The 27,238-nt window shown below is 46.7% G+C and overlaps 1 protein-coding gene across 1 annotated transcript in view; it reads right to left on the reverse strand.

Moving 5' to 3' along the window:
* Positions 1–445: 445 nt before the first annotated feature.
* Positions 446–27,238, reverse strand: part of LOC144161538 (uncharacterized) — a 55,199-nt gene continuing 28,406 nt past the window's right edge. The window contains exon 3 of the mRNA XM_077692193.1: positions 446–634. Within this exon, the coding sequence (XP_077548319.1) occupies positions 446–634 (189 nt within the window). The remainder of the gene's footprint in view (positions 635–27,238) is intronic.

Below are 27,238 nucleotides of genomic sequence, written 5' to 3' on the forward strand. Positions count from 1 at the left end.
AGATATAAGGCGCGTCACTAACACTGATATCAGCGTCGCGTCCGTGGCTTGGTCGGTAGAGCGTCGCGCTGCGGCCGCAAAGTCCTCGGATCGAAACCTGGCGCTGGATGCTGTTTCTTTTTTAAATATAGAGGAGCACTGCGGACGCCGCCACCGCCGCCGCCGCCGCCGGCGGTGGGTGGTTTGGGGTCGCTTATAAAGTGCATTCGCACTTAAAATAGGAGAGTGATTCCTGAGTGACTGCTCCATTTATATAAAAAGTGGATAAAGAAATGCACTGGGTATATTTTGAACTCATTTGGGAGGTCAGCAGTATACAACCCATGGTCCGGGTGAAGAGGAGAGAGGGAATGAAAGGAGATACGTGAGAGGCAAATGGAGACAGAGAAAGAGGGAGAGAAAGAAAGAGAGAAAGAGTGCGTAAGGCTGGCCGGCAGGCATTGGGCTACAGCCGTTGTACGAGGTTGGTCTCATCGATGAAGGCCAGGAGAAGTTGGAAAGCTTCCCGCCGGATGGAGTGGGGGTCCGCAGGGAAAAGCATGTCCATCAGGGTGTGGCTGGGCAGCCCGAAGCTCTGCTCGTGGGGCATAGTGTTGGCGGCAAAAGCAGAGCAGGTGCTCCAGGGTCTCCGGCTCTGGGCAGTCAGACCATGTGGAGTCGCTACTCAAGGCGTCAGCTGCACAGAAGTATCTCCCACTGCTCGGGACGAAGGGAACGTGTTCAAGGGCCGAAGGTATGGGTTTTCTGAGCAGTCGAACATCATGTGCTTTAATGTTTCTGGCAGAGTTTACATTTAGCTTATTATTGTGCGAGGAAGATGCATACGAACTGAGTGGGAAAAAATGCCTCCTTGGATCTGCCTGAGTGTGACTTCTCGGATTTTAGTCACAAATGTGTGAGGACGAATGGAGGTTTGTGTCTTAGGTTTTCTGGATAGTACAGGGAGATTTCTTGCTATGTGAGAAGAGGTACGAAGCCCTCCCAGTCTCACCCGCTCGGTGCGAGAGGTCTCGAGCCTGTTGGTAAGCGCAACTATTGCCAGTGAATGGAGAGTGGGTGGGAGTCCACACAAAGTCCACCCGATGTGCCGGCGGATGTAGCTTTAGAAGTCGCAGTGTGGTGGGGCCAGTGCCGACAGGAGCCTGCGGCAGGCAGTTTGCGAATTAACCAGTATAATCTTGGAGTTTACTAGGGTAAGGAGGAGCGCAACAATTAATTTTTACGCTTCCGGGAAAAGGGTTCTCCGCTGGTGATGAGGGCATTCTTAGACGTTTACACTGCCATCATAGTTGGATAATCTGAGTAACTGGCCACATGTGCGTGATTACGTCGGACTGGCTGCTGTAAAGCTTTTATGGGCTTTACGTTGGGCTTTTTTACTAGCAGTTTGGAGGTCCGGGGGCATACATTTCAGGCAATTGGGCGCAAAAGATGGTCGCGAACCAAGTGTCGGGAATGGCGCCCAGGTGAATCTGGTCAGGGTATGATCATTGGATATGTTGAAGGACCTACCGGCTTGCCTTGATTGGGCTAGTCGAAGTCGTTGACTGAAAAGGTGCGCTTCGATGAGCTCCTTTGTGCCATTATAGAGCGCCATACTGAGTAGATTAATAACGGAAGTACTAAACGGAGACAGAAAGCTTGTTTGGTGGCGTTGGTACAGTCCTTGATCTTCAGGGTCTGAACCGGTTGTATAGTGTGTCCATCGACCAGAACAACAACTGCAAGTCCTAACATTAAAAGCTTAGTTATGATGTTATTTTTTATTTTCATGGAACAATGTCACTACACAAAAAATTCGAGATATATGCCTGGTGCACCTTCTTTCTATGATAAACCTGGTTTTGTTACACGCAGGTCACTAATAGCTATTACAGTGTTGAATCTTAACACGATTTTGCTCTTATATATACCCAGCATGAGCAATACAGCTTGTGCGGCTGGGCTTCAAACCCCCACTCGACAAAATGATTATAACCTTAGGCGGTACTAAGACTATTGGGTGATAGGATTTCAACGAAGATAAAAACATTACAGCACTAAATTCTCGATATGATTGTCAGAATATAACACTCAAAATCCGGGTGACACAGGCAGTTGTTTCCTGTTTGTGCTAAGCGCGGATACTCCAAACAGACGGCAACTTTACTCAGCGGAGACTGTTTGCCGAACTTTTAATGCTTTCCTACGTGCCGTGCAATGGAATGCCGTGGGGCGTTACCATCACCCCTTTGATGAGATCCAAGTTGTTCCGCAAGTGAACTTCAAAAGCTCCGGATAAGAGCACAAAACTTGAGGGTATTTTCGTGCCTTTAAAGGAGTACTGACACGAAATTTTTATGTTAGGTTTTTTTCGCTGCTATAAGTGCCTACCAGCCCACTAATCATAGAATGACAGATTAGACGGTCGAGCGCAGCGTAAACATTCATTTACGGCGTCGTTTATTCGTGCCAGTTTCGGTTTCGACAAAAAAACGCCGAGCGGCCGCCATGACAGCATGTATGACATGGCGTCACCATTCTTGCCGTATCGCTGCCTCTCTGGAAGCGCGCGCGAGCGAGCGCACGCGCGCGCCCAGACCGGCCGAGGTCTTCACCGTCCCCACAGGCCCGGGCAGCATGACGTCAGTCCCAAAACCATGACGTGTACACACGCCCGAGCAGCGCGCGCCAACCACAGCCAGCGGCCGGCTTCGTCACGGGAGCCCCGACGTCGGCAGTTTGGGGCACGTAGCAGATGATGTCACGTCGGCCCGCTCTGGGCTTTCTCGTGCGGGCGAAGATTAAAATGGATTTTAAATATGTTTCGCTGAACGGTTGCTGTTGAAACTTGCTGGGAGATATCTCCTGATAAAAAGGAAGCGTTTTACATAGTTATCTCAGCTTTGAAATTTCGTGTCAGTACTCCTTTAAGAGCATGCCGCCCCGGGCGCTTCTCAAGTCACACTGGCCAATTTCAGGCGAAGGATAAGGGAACGATTGCAAAAGTGTGCTTCGTTCCCACAGATAAAAGAGAGTCTGAACTTCCAATCGAAACAAGGAAAAGAAAAGAGGTGCGCAAGACTGTTTGCGTACGAGGTTAGGCGTGCAGGAGTTGGTTTTTTTTCCTTTGAGGGCCATCGGGTCAATCAACTGTGTTGCACCGACTTTCTTTTTCTTTAGATTACACTTTAACAAAAACATTTCGATCTGTTTGTTCAGATTACTTTTCATCTTTCGCGCGCGTTTGGGAACATCGCCGCGCAGTATTTGGCGTTGTAATCAGTTGGGAAGTATTTTCGCTGAAGAAGTTTGTTTGTCTGTGAGGATCCTTTTGTACAAGGTCGCGGGTTCAATTCCCAGGCGGCGCCGGCCGCTTTTGTGATGGAGGCGAAAAGCAAAACTGCCCGTGTGTACGAGATTTGGGCGCCCGTTAAAGATCCCCAGGTGGTCAAAATTAATCCGGAGCCCTCCACTACGGCGCGCCTCATCGCCTGCGTTGCGTCAGCGCATTAAACCCTGCAATCAATCAATCGATCCTTTTGTACAAGCGATAGGCACAATTTGTGACTCATTACAATTAACAAAAGTGCAACGCTTCTCATAAAACACATATGATTTCATCAATTTATTTCGAGACAAAGCTTAGCATCAGGGGCGTTGCAGCTTCTTCACTACTTTGCATGTTCCACAAATGTTCGACCGCATACCACTTACGTTTTGTCGCAGTGGTATTAATAGACCCACAGTTGTTACCGAAAAGGAATATCGTTTGCGTTACAAGTCGCGGTGCTCGATGCAGGCAGTCAAGCCAGGCTTCCGAGCAGAACAACCGCAAGGTGTACTTGCGCCAGTTCTATGGCGTGCATGTGGAGAGGGTGGGGTGCAAAGCAAGAGGAAAGCATTCCCAACGAGAGAGAGAGAGAGAGAGAGAGAGAGAGAGAGAGAGAGAGAGAGAGAGAGAGAGAGAGAGAGAGAGAGAGAAATGTTTACTGAAAAAAGTGGGCCTTTCCATTGTCGCAGGGGCGGTTCCGTCCTTATAGGGCCGCAGACTGTTCTGCTCCTCTCCGGGCTCGAAGAATCATCTCCCTCTAAATCCCTGGGTTGGGGTTGGCCAGAGCTGGCTCCCTTGCCACGAACGTATTTGTGCCAGTGCTTAGAGTGGCCATGCGCCGTTCTAATGAAGTTCACACGCATGCCTCCGCCTGACGCACTTGGCGCGCTGTTCTGAAGCACCATACGCACTGAACCGAAACCGCATAAGCAACAGGCCTCAGAAATTTCGTGTAAGGATAGTCCGAATTACGTTAAAAACTCGAGCTAATTTCTCACCAGTAACGTGAAGCGGAAAAGAAATAGGGGCACACTAGCTCCTGCTGTGGTCCCTCCCGGGATGGCATTGACTGCCCTGCACATGAATGCAACATGATGGGCAAAAGGAGCAAAAATATTGCACAGAAACGAATATGGAGGAAGAGAACACAGGTATGCGGGAAGGGACTGGTAGCAGGAAAAAAACTGCGTGCACGGTTGGCCAATAGGGAGTGTGAAATTCCCGAGCGTGATTAGGTGTTTGCAGCACCACGTCCGCGGCTTCACAACATTTGACCGCCGTCAGTCCGAAACGGCTCCAGTGCTCTCCGTTGACACCCCCTGGTTTAATTAGGATAACCTGCAGCTCTCTTTACGTGCTGCCACCTTCACCTGTCACGTGACATGACGCCACGCCCAACGCATTTTGCTATCTTTCTCTGCCACAGTAACATGCAGACTTATGGTTCTCAAGGCGACTCTTCTGGAGACCTCGAAACGTCAGGCTACTCATCTAGTAACGGACAGGGCACTTCTGAGAAACGGACTAATCTCTCTGAAAGCAGGGTTCAGATTTCTATGCGAACTCGTATAGACCAAATATTCCTTCGATGGCACTGATTTATATTATTGTACGTGTATATACTTTGTAGATTGCGGCATGGGTAGGCTGCACTTGGTTGGCCCCGCCGTGCGTTCGGGTAAAGCTCAGCGAAAGGAAAGAGTTTAATTGTTGTCGGTTAATATTTCTGCGTTCAGATTTGAATGGTTTTGCATTTCGAGTTTCGCAAAAAACGATTCGTTTTCGCTTTCACTTAGATCAAGCTTCACGTGAAAACATGTTTCTGAAGTACAGTGGTTCGTTCGTTTTTTAAACCATCGTCAATACTGTGGGCTCCAACACACAGACACCTTGTACATTAGTTGCCGTCAATTTGTTGAAACGTTTTCTGTTACTTTTTGCCCGAATCGGGCAACCTGCAGGGGAAAGACGTGGAATAAAATAAATAGGTTCCATGCCCGTTGCTGCGAGCAAAACGGCTATAGCCGGACCAAGTATACCATAAGCACGCTCAGCACTTGTCAGCCCTCATTGGGTTCCCACACACGAACGGCCTGGAATGTAATAAGAAGCAGCCGAGCGTAGCCGGAGTCGCCGCGCATCGCAGGTTCGTAATAAGTTCCGAGGAATACTGAACGAAAGAGAAATGTTACTAGGCCAACGTCAAAATAAAATTAACCCACAGCCGATAACGGTTTCTGGCCTTGCAAAGATGTTTACTTAAATGTACCTTGGTGGCTTATTTAAGGCACATTCCATTCTGCATTTAAAGAATATCACGCAAAACTAGATTTCTTGCGTGCTTTGTCAGGGCGGGATACTACGCAAAAACTTCTTCGGCCGGGCCTTCGATCTTTCCTTTTTCGTTAATGTGGAGGACTGCGTTAAGTGAAGCCTCTAATGGTTTGTTTACTTTTATGCAGAATATTTCCTCGCTGTGAAGGAAACGACGGGGCACGTGCGCGTGGGTACCTGCAATACTGACAGCAATGACAAACCAAGACAAACCGGTAGAAGGTTTCATCACTCTTTAGCAAAAAGGACTAACAGTTCCTCCTCTGGGGCACTAGCGGCCTTTGTCACAATCATTACTTCCTCTGGGGAATAAATGTGAGCTGACAAACAGCTAGTATCGCACGGTCATGACTATATAAACGGCGTGTGTTTCGAAGCCTCTGTTCGGCTCCGCTACGCCGCGGGGCTCTGTTTAGATCCGTTAAGTCGCTACGCCGCCTGGTTGCGGCGGTGTGTAGACGGAGTGACAACGAACGAGCAAAGACAAAAAGGCGGGCCCCTAAACTATTCTGCACTTAATAACCGTCAGCCCCCGCGCCCATTGAGCTAAGAATCTGGTTTTTTTTTACGATAGTGTGCGCAAAAGGTGACCGCCAAAAACGAAGCGTTCCAAACTTCGCAGTAAGGTTTCGGCACGCGCGAGATGAAAGCAAGCAGACAAAGAACACAACTACTCCTCGTGCTGTTCCTGGCCGAGAGCGCGCTAGCACTGTGAAGGCGGGAAATTTGAATTGCACTGGCAAAACCCTCCGTTCAATTCATCCTGAGAGGGGTGAGACAGGGAGGGAAGAGAGTGAGGGGCAGAAGCAATGAACGGGTAAGGCACCACAGCCCTTCTGGCGGATTAATCACTGCTCTGTAATTCCGGCCGCTTTAAGGCTCAATAGAACTGTTGTAAATTTCTTCTTGGTATCTTTTTAACACGAAAGTGTTTTATACCCGGGTCCACAAAGATTTCACGGACGTGATATCCGTCACGGAAATAACGCCAGTTAACGGAGCAAGCGGCCTGTAAAGGGTGCACCCCTGCACACAGGGTCTGCTAGCGGGGAAGCAACCTTTAGTACTAAAGAGTAGGTTATACGTAGGGTTGGTCCTGTTCGGGTTTTATATTTTAACATGAAAGTGTTTTATGCCGGTATACACTAAGATTTCACTGACGTCATATCCGTCAAGGAAATGACGCCAGCACAGCTTTGCAGAAGCGACCCGGCAGCAGGACGTCGCTCACGAAGCACACCCACAAGACAGCCGCCTACTCGCAAATCATGCTCAGCTGCAGATTTCGCTGCACATGTCCCTTTCGTGTTTTGCCGATTCCTATGACAGAGAAATCAACCACAGATTTTTTGCTAACGCCACCAAACCAAGCTCAAGCTTAAACAACTCCGCTGTTTAAAAAACGTGGCCTGTCTAATTAGTCTATGGAAGTGCACTACCAGCTCCAGTCTTTTAAATCCGTGCTTGTCTAACATACAAGCTTCATCGCCTTAATGAATCCAGTTACGAGTCATCTCTATACGGAGGGGATTGGGTAACAGCGTATCCGGAAGCCTACTTATTAAACTGCAACTTAATACTGCGTGCCTCTGTTGTTTTTTATTTCTGATTTTCGATCCCTTGTCGACGGCGGCGAGAAGAAACGAAGCAGTGCCGCGTGCCGATTAAAAAATTAGGCAGCCTACTTCAGCACGGATGACCTTCCAGGGCACTAATTTGTTTCCTGAACAGCCTCTCATGATTTCGGAAGGATAAAATAAACGTTGCATTGTATTTCGTCATATCAAAAACAATAGTGAAGAAAAAATAAGCAAGAGATTGGGCCATTTTCTTTCTGGTTCGTTAGAGTTTGCTTTAAAACCCAGTTCAGGCTGATTTTTCCGTTCGCTTTTTATTCCAATCATTTATAATGAGATACGGAGTGCGTTTTTGGACTTTTATTGAAATCTGAGGGTTCGAACTGATACAAAACACTAAACCGGCATTTCGAGGCCTTGTACGTTCGAAGCGCAAAAAGCAGGTTGCGTGCATTCTGGAAGGAACTAAATGTCGTCGTGTAAAGTGCTGTTGTGCTGGGAACAATCATTTTATGCATACCATTTTGAGATAGAAGTCGCGGAATGACGCCAAGAATACGGATTTCAACGTTGAACACAAGTGAAAAACTTGAAGGCTAATTATAACAGAAGGTGCGGGAATATTTTTGAATACACTTCAGTGCAGATTGGGCCTATGCTGCAATAAAGAACAGTTACGCCAGTGGCCCCCACAAAGTTTAATTTTTGAGAATGAGGCAGACCCTGAAAAAATGAGAAAGGGTAAAGAAGACAGAAAAAGTTTAAGAGCAAACAAAAATACAAAAGAAGAAAAAAGCCAAAACAAGGTTTCACTTGAAAAGTAATAATTTCCGAAAAAAACAGTGGATGCCGAGCAACAAGGTAACAGCTCCTGGCGTTGTTTTCCGTGCACACTTTGGTTCCTTTTTGATAGACACAGGAAATCGACGTATTCTTTGCGAAGGAGTAGGGAATCGTTTTCTTTATGTATACACCAGAACTTGGAAATCATCGAACGGCGGGCAAAGCAGCAATATTTCGTATTGTACTTCAATACCCGCTGTTTTTCTTCAGTTGTTGTTGATGCCCTAGGCGCATTTATTTCTCAACGGTCTGCCCGAACGTTAGCAAGCCACTCCTGCGGCGAAAACGAGAAAAAGTCACTTTTTCCCTGATAAGTGCACGTCATTGTATTACAGTACAAAAGCTGCAATAATTCTTACTTCAGTCATCTATCGAAGTCCATGAAAGCAAGAAATACGTAAAACGAATAGCCGTAAATGTTGGCACAGACGGCGCTGTTTGAACCTCGAACAATGGGAATGTTGAATGGCGTCGTTTCCAATGAGATATATATATATATATATCCTCGCATCCCCATTGTACAGGCGACAGATTCATGATCACCACCACTCTTCGCTCACCGAAACTCACTGCCGTATTTGTGCAGAGTAGTGCGGTTGGGCAAGGCGGTGTCTGTAGAAAAGTAAATCCCTTCGGAGATCAGCGACCTCTCGTGTGATTGGAGTGCTTCTTTCAAAAATAATGGAGGGTTTTCCCTGACTACACCGGTGGCAATGCGGAGCAACTCACTTTTGCAGCGTGAGCTACACTGGCCGAGGTTGAGCAGTTTCGCGTGGCTCCTGGAGAGCCGTGCTGCGCATGCGCGAGGAGCAGTGATGCCGCACGGCGCACAGAACGTTGCTCGCTGCCCAGCGTCTCTCTCAGAGCCCACGCGCCCAGCGTCTTCGCCGACCACCGTTCCGCACGTGGCGGCCCGGTCCACTTGATGATCCTGCGAGGGGTGGCCGGGTGTGGAACTGATGGCTCGTGCGTCGCAGCAACACCGGCGCGCGCCTGTGGAGCCAGCTTAGCTCTGGGGCGATTGGTGACGTTGCGCCGGGGCCGCTTAATAAATATACATGTGTCACATAATGCGTATACCATGTGTGTGTGTCATTGAAGCAGCAGTCAGCATGATAAGCAAGGTAATCCTAGACAACCAGGAAAGCTAAGAATAACCAGCTGAACCTTAGCTCACGCTACGTATATCCTGGCACAGCCGAGCTAAGCCACTGCTAATTTTTTTACTCCTCCTACAGCTGTGTTGTCTGCGTACCATGCTCTATAGAGTAGCTCGGGAAGGATTGCAAACAAGCAGTGAGAAATTAGGAAATGGTTCTCCGGCCGAGGTTTGCCATTCCCGCCGACAGCTGCTTCAATGGTCGGGAGTATTTGTCCTTGGTACCAAGCAAACAGCAAGAAAGTTTACGTGTGTTGAATGAATGTGAAATGGTGCTATACTCGGGTGTCAACAAAGGGAAAGGAAAGGTTCTGCTTCTATAAGTAGCACACACACAGCGCAAGCCACGGACGAAAGAACGGAAAAAAGACAGTACAAGCGCTGACTAGTAACTGGGCGTACTGTATTGCCTTCTGAATATATGCGGAAACACAGTGACGTCACAACTTTGCGATCAATCAAGAAGAAAAAGAAAATGAAAGGATAAGAACACAGGCAAAAATGAACTATGTAAACAGCACTGAGGGTAACAATTTGATGCTGATATCTCCAACATTGATTGATCTTTGCTATCTTGCTGGCACGGCGGTTGCTACAAGGCTGGCACGGCGGTTTAGTGATACACTTCACCCGGGTGAAATATACGATGCGTTCCTGTTACTCATTTCCTCTAGTCCAACTACAAATCCTTCACGTTTCAGACGGGTGGCGCAACGTTCTCGGCTCGCACCCGAGGGCGCAACGATGGCGCAGGAGAAAATTCTAGAATTTCCCGAAATGGAGGCCGCCGATCTGGACCACCACTACGCGCATTCCACCATGGCGACACGCACACAAACACCGCCGCCCGCTTCGGGAGCAATCCGGCTTGTCCTTGGTCGTTCATTTCTGTTCTGTATGCCTGTTGGAACTGAAACGTTGTCGTCTTACGAGAAACACACGCGACGGTCCGCGTTTTCAGTGGGGGAACCTCGTGCCGCCGTCATCGCCGAGGCAGCAGCCATTTTAGAAGCAAGGTGCTTTTCAGGGGGTCCGCAGCGCCCCGCAAGCACCCCGGAGCATACGATCCCAGCCGTTGCGTGCGTAGCACCGCATCGTCGGGGCGTTTACGTTGCCTACTGCGCATGCGCAGTCGCGACCCGCCCCGCCGGGGCGTACGCTCGTCCGGAGCGCGCGTCCAACTAAATCTGTCTATTTGCTCAGCTCGGCGTTACGTCACGCTTTTTTTAGCGGACACGGTCAAGCTCCGGCTACTACAGCCAGCTGCAGCTGCTACAGCCGCTACGTACCGCTACCGCTGATCGGGGCCGGTCGGTCGTAGGCCCGCATCGAACTTCCGTGCCGCCGTGGCCCTCGCGTGCGCCATGCCCGCGTCGGCACTCGGTCGTAGGCCCGCATCGAACTTCCGTGCCGCCGTGGCCCTCGCGTGCGCCATGCCCGCGTCGGCACATCAGTTTTAAATAGCGGAAACGGCCGTTTGAAGGCCACATAGAGGTGTTCCAAACGCAACATGCTCGCTCACGACAGTATTGAAGATTGTTTCCGACAACGAGGTGCCCCCTAACCTTTCTGCGTACGGTGCTGTCACGGCAAGCTGGTCCCTCCGGGTCGGAGAAAAGGCTTAGCATCGCCGCAGTCATTCAGGCACCGCTTGACGGGGCAGCGCCGACGACGATCACCAGCCCAATCTTTTACTGCACTGTCACCCCCCTTCACGTATTTGTAAACTGATTTTTAGCAATAGTCCCGCTCTCGCGGGCGGTAACAGTTTTTAGCTGCTGGTGTGTACGCCGTATCGTGCATACATCGCAGAGTGGGAGTTTGGTTCGGGCCGTCGTGGGGTGCGGCCGTATTCGGCGTTCGCTTCCGCGCGGCCGGGTTGGTTCGCGATCTTTACCGGCCACACATTGCGGGCCGTGGGTGTTTGTTTTCACGCGGCGGGCGCTCTCCTCGTCGGGCCGTCGAGCCCAAGTTCCCGCTCGCCATTCCGCTCGTCTGCTTGAACTTTGGAGTGGGCATGGATGCACGACAACAGCAATGTACTCACCGTTATTTTTCCTTGCGCAGTTTACTGGATTCCTCACGGCATGCAGCTGGGTCGCTCCCTCTGAGACTGCGCACTCGTGTACCTCGGCGCGCATTTGCTGTGTGGCGGCTACGGACTTCCTCTGCCAGCCATCCACATGCATCCCGGTAGCCTTATCGTCGGTGAACAGAACCGGTCTGGTCCCCCCGGTTTTTTTGCCAAGATACCCTCGATCTCAGCCTCCCAGCCTCAACGTCATAGTTTCCTTGCTTGGCGGACCACATAAAAGGGCACCCCAGTGGCCACCACGCCAGTGGCACGGAGCAAGAATATATAGGAGGCGAAAATGCCCATCACGATAAGCGTGGGAGAGCGACCCGATAATGTCGCAACGAAAACCAAGGCGGTCTGCAAAGCTTCGTCGCTGCGACGATGAAGGAGAGGGAGCGGCACCTGATGGACGAAATGATAGTGGCCGCACTTCTTTCCGTGGCTGGGCAGTGCAATGCCGAAAGCGGCAGCCCCGCAGTTTCTTCACCCGCGGCAGATGCCGCTAGCTGAACGTATGACGAGCGCTTGTGACATTATCTGGCCGCGTTAGGAAGCCTAGTTTGCCCTCCTATATTGATCGTGCTCCGTGGCCAGTGGGCATGGATGCACGACAACAGCAATATACTCACCATTATTGTTCGTTGCGCAGGTTAGCCCCCTTTCCATGCCACCTTGTAAATGCTTCAGGTGGGATGACCTCTGTATTGTCGTGCTTCCACGCCCAGAAGCCTTGCTTGATCCATTCTGTGCCTTATTTTTGGTATTATGTGGTGACGTTGAAGTAAACCCGGGCCCAATGAGGAAATACTGCAATTGGTAAAGGAAACTACTGAGCGCTGCATTAGAATTGAGACTAACCAAACGAACTTGTCAAAGGCAGTTGACGAACTTAAAGCTGCTCATGAATCGGTCGTTGCTTCTGTTTCTGCCAATAATACTCTTCTCGAAGCCGTTGAGAAGTGGGCAACTCTTGAAGGCCGGCAGCGTGACATGGCTTCTATAGGCCGAACTCCTTCTCTTCCTAGGCTCGGCGATGCCGGGGACCGCTCGCGGCGCGACAATCTTCTGTTTTTCGGTTTCGCAGACAACCCCAAAAAAGGTTGGCAGGAATCAGAACAGAGGGTTGTGTCGTTTGCCTCCGAAAAATTAGGCCTACAAATCGGAGCAGAAAATATTGAGCGCGCCTATAGGACAGGCCTATATGCTCCAGATAAGAAAAGGCCTATTGTAGAAACATTTGCTTATTATAAAACAAAAGAGCTGGTGCAGTCAAAGCGATCGTTGCTGGACGATACCGAGTTTTGTATTAGAGATGGCCTTTCACTAGCCGCCAGAACTGCCCGCAAGAAATCGCTTGAATGCGGGAAAGGTCTTAATATCTCTTTCAAACTGCGACACAATAGGCTTTCTGTTGGCGTTAAGAACTACGTGTACAACGCTAGCGCTGACTGTGTGCATGAACTTAAGGCGACACCCTCTGCCTCAGCACCTGCTGTATCATCCCCACAGTCGACGCGTTCAGGACGGGTGTATGGACAGCCGAGCGGCAGCTAGGAGTGCGCGAGGGGTAGTGGTCCTCAACATCAGAATAAAGCTTTCATCCTCTACACAGACATTCGCAGCCTGTACTGCCTTAGCGCTTTATTAAATGACTCCGACGCTGATATTGTTGCCCTTACCGAGACATGGCTGTCAAGTAAAATAACATTGACTGAGCTATTTCAGTGCAACAAAAAGTACGTGTTGTATAGATGTGACCGTGGTTTCAAAATCGGGGGGGTGTTTTAATTGCTGTTAGTGACCATTTGAACCCTTTTCAAATGATGCTTCGTTCTAATCTAGAGATTCTTTGGTGTTGCACAACTTACCATTTAAAAAAATTCATATTTGGCGTTTGCTATCGGCCCCCTTCTAGTGCTGGTGGTTTTTAGGAGAATCTTCACGATTGATTGAACCAGATTGCAGTGCGTTATTCGAGTGTCCCACTTTTCCTTGTCGGTGCCTTTAGTTTTTCAACCATCAAATGGGCGCATGCGTGTCCCTTTGCCGATCCTGCGTCTGCCGAAGCTTCGTGTTTTCCTAATGTCTCTTCCGATTCAGTTTATCACAGCTAGTGTGTCAACCCACACGTGTCACACCTACAACATCTTCTTTGCTTGACTTAATTCTGGCGTCCTCCCCTGACATCACATCTCCCATTACGCACATGCCCGGGTTAAGTGATTACGCCATGCTTCACTTTAATTTTTCCCTTCCTCCCAATAGAAAAACTAAGCGGCTAAAACTAATTGGAGATTATAAGAGAGCTAACGTCGAGGCTATAAACGCTGAACTTACCGCTTTTATGGATACTTTGCTGCCATCTGGCATGGAACAAAGCAGTGAATACTTATGGTCCTGTTACAGATGTAAGGTTTTAGAATTAATTATTAAATACATACCTTTGAGGAATGTGCAAAGCCACTCTAATGCTGCCTGGTATACGCGATATCGTAAAATACTATCCAATAAGAAAGTCAGGCTCTTCCGTGCTTCTAAAAATCGTCAAGTTCAGTGCGGTGGGCTGCCTATAAGATAGCAGCAGCATCCTACGCGAAATATTTAAAAATATCTAAAAGTAACTCTTTTCCACTGTACCTTACCCTTCTTATTTAAAACTAACCCTAAGCGATGTTGGAGCACTATGAAGCCTAAGCAAGACTAACATTTGTCTGGTAGACATGTCGGGAGAACCAGTTCCTAACCATTTGTGTGCCTCTGTACTTAATGATAGCTTCGCGAATTCTTTTTCTGACCCATTTATCAGTGAGTTACCCGCATGCAAGAGTCTAATTTTTCCCCATTTACCCATTAACTCTTGATCCTGCTGGTATTGCAGCCATAATATCTAAACTAAAAAGGTCGTCATCTTGTGGTCCTGATGACATAAACTCTACATTTCTTTAGAATAATAAAGAGTACAGCTCAATTATATTGTATATAATTTACACCAAATCTATTGACGAGAGGTACTTGCCCAGGGAATGGAAGACCGGCCGGGCGGTTCCACTCTACAAGTCAGGTGACGCGCATAACCCCCTCAAACCACCGTCCAATATCCATTACTTCCATCACTTGCAAAATCCTCGAACACATAATATTCACTCATTTGGTTAACTTTCTTGAGCCCAATCAGTTTTTTTTGGTAATTCCCAACATTGTTTAAGAAAAACCTCTCTAGTGAAACTCAACCTATTACGTTTACCAATTACTTGCGTGCATTTCTTGTCTCCTCTTTTGTAGCTGACTGTGTCTTTCTGGATTTTTCCAAAACGTTCGATAAAATGAATCACCAACTTCTCCTATTGAAATTACGTAATTCGAAAATTGATCCCGAAGACTTACAATGAATAGAAGTATTTCTTTCTATCCGAAATCAATTTGTGTCTGCCAACCCAAGTAACTCCCCTGAGGTAAGTACCTGTGCGCTCAGGTGTACCTCAGGGCTCTGTGCTAGGACCCTTACTTTTTCTGATATACATTAACGACCTGCCTAGTAATATTTCTTCTTCTATTTGCCTCTTTGCTGATGATTGTGTGCTTTATCCTAACATTACTAGTTCCTCTGACGTTGAATGCCTACAACCGGACCTTAATAATATTTCTACTTGGTGGAAACTTTGGCATATGGAGCTCAACATGACTAAATGTAAAGTCATGAGGATACTGTATCCCGTAATCCATTAATTTCTCCTGGTTATTTTCTTAACACTACCCCATGAGACTCCATAGTGGAATATAAATACCTTGGTATGCACATAACAAATAACCTCTCCTGGTGTCGACATACTGATTTTATAACATCTAAGGCTAACCGCATGCTTGGATACTTAGAGCAAAATTTTTCCTCAGCACCTTCTTCTCTCAAAAAAACATTTATATGTTACGTATGTGCGCCCCATACTAGAGTATGCTTCATCAACTTGGGATCCTGGATATACAAATCTAACTAACCAACTTGAAGCTCCACAAAACCGTTCTGTGAGATCCATACTTTATAACTATAGTCGTACGGCCAGTGTAACTTCTATGAACTCTAGTCTGAACCTAACTCCTCTCTCTGCACGTAGAAAACTGTCCTTGTCTGTTCCTATTTCATAAAGTGTATCATAATAACCATGTGCTCAAATCACGCTGGATACAACCCGCACGTTTCATATCAGAACGTCTTGACCATTGTCACGAAGTGGATATCCCGCACCGGAACACTGTCACCTACTCTCATTCTTTTTTGCCGAAAACGTGCCTTGAGGGGAACCACCTGCCTGCTTCATTTGCTTTAAGTTTTTTTGTGTAATACTTTCTAGTAACGAGTGATTTTTCGGTTTTCGTTGTTTATCGTTTCTTTTTTACTTTATTAATACTTGTGTCGATCCGCCGTAACTGTGTTCTTTTACGCCGAATGATGTGCGCATACCATTTGCTTTGCGTTTGCTCTGAGTGGAATTGTATTTATGGCTGCGTTTATTGCATTTGCTTTACCAGGTTTCTTTTTTAACATTATTGTATATTTTTGTGTGTAGAATCGTTAAACACTTGTCGTGTGATTTTGACATATTTTTTTGTTTTATGTGAGCTCCTCCCCTCTACAATGCTTGTATGCCTGTGGATAAATTAAATAAAAAATAAAACAAAAATTTCATCCAGCAAGCTCTGCTGACTTCGGACTACTGTGGACCGCTCTTCACACCACAGCCTCGCCTGTACCCTTCACCGTTCCCGTCGAGATCCCCCTCCTGAACGCAGCCTCACGCCAGGCTACTGTGTTTGTGTTGTGGTTCATGTGCTGTGGTCCCAGTCACCGTGGCAACTCTTCTTCTTTGGTGGCTGCGGAACTTCTTCTCTATCCTCTCCTTACCGCTATATACTTTTCTCTGCCCTATCCTATACTCCCCTTCTACTTCCCCATTCCTCCGGATCTGATTGAGGGCAGGTGAGCCCCCAGATGGACTGAAATAATATCCCAGTCCACTCCTTTTCATTTTTCTCAAACGGAATCCCCCCCCCCTCACACACACACACACAGCAGAGTGGGCGCCTTTTCGACTGTGCAGAGAGATGCTTGTCGCGGTCGCGCGTGTAGCGGCGTTTCCGTCTGCAAAGACGCTTTGTGTTTTTAGCGTTATTTATACCTTGTAAATGACGCGCTATATCTAAAAGGTCAGCTAAGCCTCGTGTTACGGATGGCGACGATCTACATTCGTCCCTACCAGGTACGCTGTGCCGCTGGTGCCGGAACGGCACAGGGGCCCACCAATGGCGGCGCCGTACTGTTCAGTGCTTCGTGCGTCATAGAGGCTGCGTCAGAGCATTCTGCCGTAAGTCAGAGCGCAGCACTACAGCGACGAGGATCGGTAGGTAAACAAGGAAAGAATGAAAGGATCTTTTTTGCGTGTTCGTGTGGCCCCTGCTTTACGCAGGTGTGTAACATTTGGTGTAAGTTGTAGCGAAGGGCTAGTCTAGCGATTGCGCGATTGAAATGGCGACCTTCGGAAGCCTATTACGGCCTTTTTAAGTGAAAGTCGAAGCCAGAAATCCAAAGTGCTCGACTGTAACTATAGACAAAAAAGAAGTAAATAAAGCAGGATTCGCGCCATCCGATGGATGTTGAACCACAGCCCAACCGACGAGACGAAGGACGATAGCAAGAGGACACACGCAGCGCTTCGTGTCTCCTCTTGCTATCGTCCTTTGCCTCATCGGTTGCGCTGTGGTTCAACATGCATCACCAACTCGCCCACGTTTTCACGTTGCTGAGCCATCGGATGGAAGTCGGCTTCATAACGCGAGAGGCCCAGGTTCGATTCCGACCACTGGAAGCGGTTTTTTTTTTTTTGAGGTGCTAGATGTGCCTTTATGGAAACCTATCATAATCGTGTACCCTCCCTATGGTAGGGTACATAATGAAGATAGGTTTCCCTTGGCCCTAATGCATTGCGTTCGCACGTATGTTCGCCATGAGGGAGGAAAGGAAAGGTTCCCTTTAAAAAGAAAAACGTATATTCATACAGTTGGGCAGCAATTCAAAAAAAGTTACCGTGGTAACAGTTTCAGCGTGGATCTTTTCTCGGTACCTGAAAAACTGGTTCTTAAAAGGGTATTCTAGATATAAAGGTGGCTTAAATTGTGTCAAAAGCACCACATCAGTTTGTAGCCTGCAAGGGGTAATTTACTTATTCAATGCCCTTGTCTTGAAGAAAAACTACGTTTGACATTGAGAAAGGTGCGAACCCGACGAGCATCGAGAACGCAACAATGTCGGGAAGCTCGTTGCAGGAGCGCACATTGCTTAGCATCGCAAACAGTGCAGTTTCAAACCGCGCTATGATAACTTTAGCCTGATACGCGATGGCCATTACAGAACCACACGAGAAATAATGGAGCCGTTGGACATTTATTGGCTTTGTACCGTAAGCGTGCACTGTTTAGCGTTACCCTGTAAGGAACGGCAATATCTGGTGGACCGTCAATGAAACGAGATGGTTACATGCTTCCAGTGTACTTGGTGTTTTTGTTTTTAATGTGTATCATTCTTTTCCGAGTACCCCCACAGCCAGGACGTTGTAACGCCCTGCAATTCCACAAAAATGCAGACGTCGCGGAAGTTCCACTTATAATCTATATAATGCCGTAAATGAAGATAAGTGGCGGCACGAAATTCTGAAAAACTAAAAAATAAGAAAATTGTAAAAAATTACGGAAAACGGGGAAACGTTCAACGCATGACATTTTCACAGTAATGCAGATTTCGAGAAAGTTTCACCTGTAAAAGTTTTTATAGCGTAACTGGAGATAATCGGTCCAAAGAAGTTTTTGAAAAACTAAAAACATAAAAGCATAAAATAATTACGGAAAATGTCGAACCGTGTAACGCCCTGCATTTCCACAATAATCAGATTTCTCGGAAGTTCCTTTTTTAATCGTTATAATAGCGTAACTGGAGATAATCGGTACGACATGATTACGAAAAACCAAGAAATGTGGCTGGGAAAAACTCACTCAAGACAAGAGGCATAAGAATGCTACGCATTAGTAGATAATTCTCTGATTTTTTGCAGATTGTTACGGTATTGATGTTCACCCTTTGCAATAAATACTTCAGTTGCTAGTCTGCGCTGTGTCGGTGTCCCTCTTTTTGTGTGCCCGGTTTTGTGCGCTGCAAATTTGCTTCTACGGCGTGATAAGGTAACTGCGGAAACGTGTCCTTGTGCTTTATGGTTGATTCCTATTCTCACTACACAGACTATATGAGAAAACTGCTTACGAACACTGGCAAGAGTGCCGTTTTGATAGAGCAATCGCTCTAATTGATAACTCCAATTCTATCATCAGAGCTTTTTCAAGTATCACAATTACTTAGCCAATTATAGAACTGTTCTGCCTGTGGTGGCAGAGAAACAACTACGGCACAAAGTACCCGTGGCGAGACGACTTCGTTAGCTTGCTGCCCCGTCAGCCGTTCTTTCAAATTTCGTTCTTTGGCAACGATCTAAATACAGGTACCGCATCATATTTAAGAACTGACCAGAGATGAGCCTTTCTAGCGATTCAAAATCATGCGTTTTGTTAACTCAGGACCTTAATATGAAAACCATTACTCGGTTTCGGAACATTCTTCTTCATCTGGCGCTTGCAGTGCTTGAGCCCAGCGGGCACCAATAACTCCTTACGGCAGATATTTTCTTGGAGACGCGGAATCGATCCTTGCGTGAACTCACACGGCCTGTGGGTACTGGAGCGCTGCACCTGCACGTGAGCTGCTAGAAGGTTCTTATTGATTCCCCAGTCACGTCTCCTTTTTACCGCAGGGCAGTGGGACAAAGCCACGATGAAGAACACTTCGGAACCGCCATAACAGGGCAAGAAAACAAGTAAGCGCTAAGCCATACGAACAGCCTTTACCAGCCAAACCAACTTTTTGCTCCCAAGTTCTCCAGATGTTCAGGACAGATGGTCCTTGCACCAAGAGCACGAGCTTGATCTGGGCTGCGCGCTGACGCAGCTGATGCCTGCCTTCACCTTCTGGTCATTCCTTACTGCGTACTCCTGTGTTTTACCTTCTTGGACAAGTTCCCAGCAAATTCGGTGGACAAGACGGAAATGCGGGACCCCTTCTCTGTGCATAATTGTCTGAGCTAACACATGTAGTCTTGATGGCAGATGAAAGAAACCCTGCAACTCTTTCGATAAGCGCTTTCGGTCTTTCCTTCGCGCCTGGAACCACTGCGAAAGCTATAGTTATCGCCAGCACGGAGCGGCACTGCGTGATTTGTTCGTCGCACCAGATACGCCTTTCCTTTATGCTTTGTTGTTGTGGCTTTTTTTTTTTTAAGTTGCTATCGAAAAGCGTTCATTGCTGCTACTGAAGGAAAACCGGCCAACAGCTGCTGCATGGCCTCAGTGACGTAATTGGAGCGGTGGAAGAACTTCAAGACCGGGAAAGAGAGGAAAATTTTTTATGAGTCTCGAAGTTATCTGATGGCCATAGAGCAGCAATTTTTGGCTAAGGTACTTTGCGACCAACTAATCTAAGTACTGCGTGTGTTGGGTGACTACGTTCTGCAAGTACTTAACATTTCAAAAAAGATGAAAAAAGTGTTGCAGGGTTCCTTAAAGGCAGTGGGTACCGTCAAAATCGATAAAAACTAGCAAGAAAAAAAACCTCTATTGTAGCGACACGCTGGCAATGTATTGGTGAAGTGTGGTTACTTTGACATTAAAGGAACTTGGTGCATGGCAGTGTGACAGCAGTGTATTATCATGTGAAAGTGCGATCCTACTTCCACATGATTATACTCTGCTTCTTTTGCTCCTGATGGATTATAACCCAAGAAATGCTTGTGTGTATGCTTGTGAAGCCGGCTTTAAAGAGGTTCGTTGTGTCATGGTAAGTGGAAAGAAAGCGTTGGTTTGCGATTCTCATAATATCTGTAAAATTTTTATGCGAAATTATTGTAAGCTTCATAATGGTCAAAATTTCTGTATTTTTTTTAGGCGAAAGTATTGTAAGCTTCATAATGGTAAAATATATTCTCCTCGGCGGAAGGACCTACTGCGGGTATCAAGAATACCCGACACGCATAGGGTAAGAAAAGCATTCATCTTTTCTACATTATAGCGTAGTATTCTGTGCCTAGTGCCTCCACAGCCAGGAGCGTCTAACACCCTGCAGTTCCATAAAAATGCGGTCGCGGGTTCGATTCCCGGCCGCGGCAGCCGTTTTTCTGATAGGGGTGAATAGCAAAAACGCCCGTGTGCAGAGATTTCGGTGCACGTTAAAGACCGCCAGGTGGTCAAAATTAATCCGGAGCTGTCCACTACGGCACGCCTCATCGCCTGCGTTGCGTCGGCGCTTTAAACCCTACAATTAATCAATCAATTCCACAAAAATGCAGATTTCGCGAAAGTTCCAAATGTAATCGTCAGAATCACGTAAATGAGCACAAGGTCGCGGGTTCGATTCCCGGCCGCGGCGGCCGCTTTTCTGATGGAGGCGAAAAGCAAAAACGCCCGTGTGTACGAGATTTCGGCGCACGTTAAAGATCCCCAGGTGGTAAAAATTAATCCGGAGCCCTCCACTACGGCGCGCCTCATCCCCTGCGTTGCGTCGGCGCGTTAAACCCTACAATCAATCAGAATCACGTAAATGGAGATAATTGGTCGAACGAAATTTTGAAAAACAAAACAAGAAAAAATATAAATTAAATAAAGGAAAATGGCGAACGGTGTAGCGTCCTGCATTTCGACAATAATAGAAATTTTGCGAAAGCTCTAAATGTTATCGTTATAATAGCGTAAGTGGAGATAATTGGTGGGGCGAAGTTTTGAAAAAATAAAATAAGAAAAATATGAAAATATTACGGTAAATGCCGAAACGTATACCGCATGGCATTACCACAATATTGCAGATCTCGCAAAAGTTCCACCTGTGATCGTTATAATAGCGTAAATGGACATAATTAGTCGAACGAAATTTTGAAAAACTAAAAAAATAAGAAAAATGTAGAGTAATTACGGAAAATTGCGAACCGTGTAACGCCCTGAATTTCCACAATAATGAAAATTTCTGAGAAGTTTCAAGTGTAATTGTTGTAATAACGGAAATGGAGATAATTAGTTGGACGAAATTTTGCGAATAATAAAAACAAGCAAGATATTTAATAATTACAGAAAACTGCAAACCGTATAACGCATGGTATTTCCACAATATTGAATATTTCGCGAAAGTTTCGCCTATAATTGTTATAAGAGCGTAATTGGAGATAATTCGTCAGGCAGCATTTAGAAAAAAAAAACAAAAATTTGCCTGAAAAAACTCACACTCAATACAGGCGGCATAACAATGCACGCACTAGTAGATAATTCTCTGAATTTCTGCAGATTGTTTTGTGGATTGTTTGGTTTTTCAAAATTCCATTGCACCAATGACGTTCATTTACGCTATTGTAACGTATAAATTCGTTACATCCGCCATTTATGCATTTGTGAGGAAATGCAGGATGTTACACAGAGTGCTCATTTTCGCTATTTTTAAAAGAAGATCTGTTTAAGTTCTAGTTCAACATTGCTTCCGCTTTTCCTCCTGAAAAACGCATTTCCAGGCTGTACTCGAATAACACTGAAAAGCGGGCTAGTTGGTGACAGTTCATAGCTGTAAAGTTTGCGCACAAAAAACGAAAACTAAACGGAGACACAAAGACGAGCGCAGCTGGTCTTTGTGTCTCCGTTTAGTCCTCGTTTTTTTTGTGCGCAAAAGTTACAGCTATGAGGGGAACTGGAGCTGAGTGAGCTACAAAAGTCTACTTCTTCCCAATTGAACAATTTTTTATTTTGCTTTCATGGCCCTTTTAACGACGCCAACTGTCGGCGCATTTCGGTCGAAATCTACGAGTGCCCTGCAGACGACTGCTGATGACAGTGGCGCAACGTTTCCCAGGAAAAGCCAGCACAAAGGCGCGAGGTTAAACATCGTCTGGGCTCCGCAATTTGGGAGGGGAGGGAACGGTTGGCAAATGTGGCTGGGGAGGAATGCGGGCGCTCTTATGTGCTGGAAACGCCTGTCCGCACGCGGTAACGACATTAGGCCGCCGCTGGTGTCGCGGTTGCGCTGCAGGCACCCTGGGCCCGGACACCCGCGGGGCCCCAGGCGCTCCTCTCGCTAATCACGCAGTGGAGGACCGAGTTAGTTCCCCTCGGCTCCCAAACCACAAAAGGGCTGGGAGTGAGGACGCTGAGGCTTGCAAAATATTTCACTTACACAGGTACGAACCAAAAGCATAGAAAGAAATCTACCAGCGGTTTTTATGATTGTTTTCTGCGACACGGGAGAGAAATATAAATTTTGCGATCTTTTAACTTCTTAATATTTTACGTAGTTGCTTTACCGCTTGCCTTAGGGGCTCGTTTTAGGGTGGTTGTCACCTAACGAGCTTTACGGTCTCCGCCCCCTTGTTCGTCTTATAAAAATGCGGTGCCGAAAGATTTTGAAGGTACTCCTTCGTTTCACCTCGACACGCAGAGAAATTGATTGAAAAGGGAGAAGGGCCTAAATAGGCTTAAGATTTGCTGGTGATTGAAAATGTCATAACATGCGAAAACAAGCATAATAAGCTGCACATTTGAATGGGCGTGAAAGTACCGGAAGAAAGTTGAAACAAGAGGAACCATCTCCTCACCCGCTTGCTTCCTCAACCACATTAAGAGGGTTCAACACAGCGTCCACATCGCTCATGGGTACGCTTCCGCTTTCTGAGAGACCACGGTAATTTTATTTATTTATTTATTTATTTATTTATTTATTTATTTATTTATTTATTTATTTATTTATTTATTTATTTATTTATTTATTTATTTAGTTGTGTTTATTTTTGTTAATTTATTTATCAGTTTTATTCATTGAGTTAGCTGGTTTGTTTGTTTGTTTGTTTTTTGTTTGTTTGTTAGCTAGTTAATCGGCTGGCTAGTTAGCTTGTTTGTTTATTTTTTAGTTAATTAGTTGGTTAGTTAGTTATTTAGTAAGTTAGTTGATTAATTAGTTCGTTAGTTATTACACTGCCAGTCTCATACGGGACCAAAGCAGGGGGGCATTGGTTTGTAAACACTCAGTTCAGCATTTAATTCTTACAGTTGGCCATTATATCAACACCTCTTGTTAAACAGAAAATAACGTTAATAGAAATAACGCTTAACAGTGAATAGTTGTTACATTCCTACCGGCGGGATATAAGGCAGAACTCCTTATAAAACAGAAAATGACCACGATAGTACCACACAAACACACGAGCGCCCGCGGCATTATTGCACCACAAGGTATACACACGCCGCTAACGGCAAACTTAAATGCTGCTCGAGGAAACAAAATACACTTTCGCGCACCCACGTCCACGTCCACATTTATACATTCCAAGAAAAACCCGCCTTCAAAACAATACGCTCAACAAAAAGAAGAAAGAGAAATCATAGGATCAGTTTAATGTTTATTATGTATCTATATGAACTTGCACATCGCTATTTATATTTCGTCGGTATGGCACGGCCAGACTTATCAACATTAGACACTGGATTGCACGCGCCGGAGCACTGCGTCAACCCGAATGAAACCACGCGTGCTCGCAAACCATGCTAACGAAACTGAACGAGTTGCCAGCAAATCGTTCGATTAACTCACGGTCCGCTGCACCAAAAGAGCATCACTTACGGGGCAGTCTTGTGGGTGTGCTTTGCGAGCGACAACCTGCTGGTGCGTCACTTTCACCAATGCGTGACCACCGCGTCCCTGTTCCGTGGAATGTACGGTAGACGGTTGCGTTGCGACGAGCTCAGCTGGCGCCAACTGTCGGCGATCATTAGCATCGTGATGTACTACTTCGCTTCACCTCTCTTAAACGGCAGCACCATCGAAAGAGAAGCGGTAAAGGGAAAGAGATATGGCGCGTTCATACGGCTGTCTGCGCTTCAGGTCGTAGCGAAGTGAGTAAAGCGCCTGGCACCTCCCGTTGCAGCGACGGCGCACCCGGCTCGAATCCTGGCGCGGCCGCGTTTTTCTGGCGATGTCACTTTCGTGAGGGATATGACGTCAGTCAGATCTTGGTGTATCCCGGCATAACAAACTTTCGTGTTAAAAAACTGAAATATTATTTATTAAACATATGGTTAATTTATAGGTGAATTCTGACATTGATTTTATACTAGTAATGCAGGAATCTAAACTATTCCATTCTCTTATCAACAGGGACAAAAGTAATGCTTGAAGCAATCGTTGTTAGGAGCGTATTCGGTGATGGTGTATGCATGTTAGTGCCTTAGTATTCTGGATAATGCTAGGGAGATGTATTTCGATGCATAAATCGGGCTACGGTTATGAAGGAGGTTATATACAATTTTTTAATCCTGCCACTTTTGCTGTTGTCGCTACCGTAGGTTATAGGGTTCTACATTTCACGCACAACGTATTCCCCACCCCGCAGCCATCCACGCTCAGCAAATAGGCCTTTCGAGCACCGGCTGCGGACGGGTCCGTTGCGTGCGGAGACAGACAAAGGCAGGAGGTGACAGGGTAGAACATCAATGGTAGCATTTATCGCAACGTGCAAATCAAATATACTCCATACAGGCTAATCGTAGGCAATAACAGTAACATTGCGAGCGAGGCATTAAACAACGCTAGAGCTCGAGATGGTTCGACTCACCGATGGAATACCGCAGCAGAGGGGCGGTGCACGTGCGAGGGCAGGTGCAGTCTCCGAGCTGGCCCGGAAGCCTCCTTTTGTGGCACGTTCTCCAGGTCCGCATTAGCTCGCCGAAACGTCAGCACTCTACCGCATCCCCAAGACAACAGACAGTCCTGTCGTCATGCTAGATCCCACCAGACCTCACCAAACGGTGGAGCTACGAGACGTGCGACTAGAAGCACTGATGCACTGTAATAGAGTTGTCGTCAAGCGCAGCGTGAGCCCGACGCAGGTCTATGTTCTTCAGTTCAGCTTCATAGCACACGAACTAGTTACTCCCCTTTCGCCACAATGATACAAAAACACTTCTTGTTGTGATTCGCCGTGGTGTTCCTGGAGTCTCCTCTTTAGTATTATTTATTCGTACTGTAAGCCTATCCAAAGGATCACACAGGAGTGGTTCAGTGCAAAAAATACCACACTTTAACACATCTCTTCAAAGGTGTTTAACATACAAGGGCTAATAATGGCGATGTATATTTTTATTTATCAGGTTAACACACTTTCACTGATTATCAGAGTTATACAATACTTGAAATTTAGCAACAAACTTGCCCACAGAACGCACTTCCACAACTCCACTAGGTAATTTATTCCATATGTCTATGGTTAGTGAAAAATAGGAAAATGTGAAAGTGCTACTATGAGGAACAAAATGCGTGATACTACAGCTATGGCTGGTCCTACGTGAATGATAAAAGGCCTTGTTTAGAGGGCTGTCCGACGGTATTATAAGCACTCCACTATATCGTCGTACACCGCCGTTTTGTAACAAAATTGCCGCGTCTGGCACTACATCGCTCTAGATAACATGAAGCTAGGCAACCTGACCTAAACATAACATAACATGACCTAACGCATACAAAGAAATCACTTAAAACGCAAAAAAAAAAAACCTAAGCCATAAAAATTATAGTTCAATTGAAAGATGAAAAAAACAGGCAAAAGCCGGTCTCGAAACACCGTCCCAGGGATCAAGAAGCTAAGACGTATCATCTAGTCTACAACGACAGACGCTTCGGCCTGCGATAGCCCAGTCTTAAGTATTCTAACCTCGTCGGACGGCACTCTAGCCATGCCTGCAGCGATCAGCTGCAGTGCCGTCGGACGGCACTCTAGACAGTGCGATGATAAAAAGGAGGCCGGAGGTATATATGGTTGTGTATATTTATGGCGCCGTGATAAAGGAGATAAAGGAACTTTAACGAAGTCACGTTTCTGCGGCATTTTGATGTTCGTAGGCAAGCTTGGTTGCGGAGTGCAGTTATGCTATCGTACCATGAGTAAATGAAGCGGAGGGCCACATTTTCTATGTGTTCTAACTTATCAATGAGGTATGCCTGGTAAGGGTTCCACATTACGCTACTACAATGGCCGAGAAAACAAACACACGAGAAATCTCCCACAACGTGAGACGGGTCTGTTCGCCTTGCCTTACAGCAGCCGTGGCGGAGGGGACCGTTATCGCCATGGGGATGGTTATCGCGCATGTGCGCACCCAGTCGCGCCGGGGAGAAGAGGAGAAAGCAAAAGTGAGGGGAGGAGTGTCTCCCCAGGGCCGTTACATTTAGGAGCGCGATAATCGAATCCAAAATTACAAAACGTAACATCGGCTTAACGTTACGCGCAACTGCGAGTGAAGTTTGATATTCGTGTACAAGAAAAATAATGTTCTTTGCCCACAATTTGGAGCTGTCGTTAAGAACTGCTTTTCTGCAAACAAGGCTAATTGAGTTTCGTGCGAAAATAGAGGCACAGATATATCAGGTTTTGGATGACTTATTTGTAATTCCACGTTTTCCCCCAACATGCCGTTCTTGTGGAGCCTGTCGGCAGATTGCTCTAATTCCCAAAGGTGCATGAAATTGCGCCAGTGAGCCAGCAATCACCGGGATCTGCCGAGTCCTCGCCGTCCCAATTGCCGCATTTCTCTCTCCCCACCACTTCATTGCAGGTATCGACGCTTTCCCCTTCCCTGCCCTTTTTCCGGTCACTCATCGGTCCCTCGGTCAGACACAACTCACTGGCCTTTTCATTTGGGTCCACTGAGCGAACAGCGAAATCTCTGCTCTCGTGCCAGAGCGTACAGCAGGCTGCCTTCAAGATAACACTTTCCAGAACCCGGTCGGAAAAGGGAGAGCGCACGTGAGGCGCCAGATTGAGTAA

Source organism: Haemaphysalis longicornis, unplaced genomic scaffold (assembly GCF_048455015.1).
Source record: "Haemaphysalis longicornis isolate Haplotype H1 unplaced genomic scaffold, Haemaphysalis longicornis Haplotype H1 scaffold_12, whole genome shotgun sequence".
Classification (NCBI taxonomy): Eukaryota; Metazoa; Arthropoda; class Arachnida; order Ixodida; family Ixodidae; genus Haemaphysalis; species Haemaphysalis longicornis.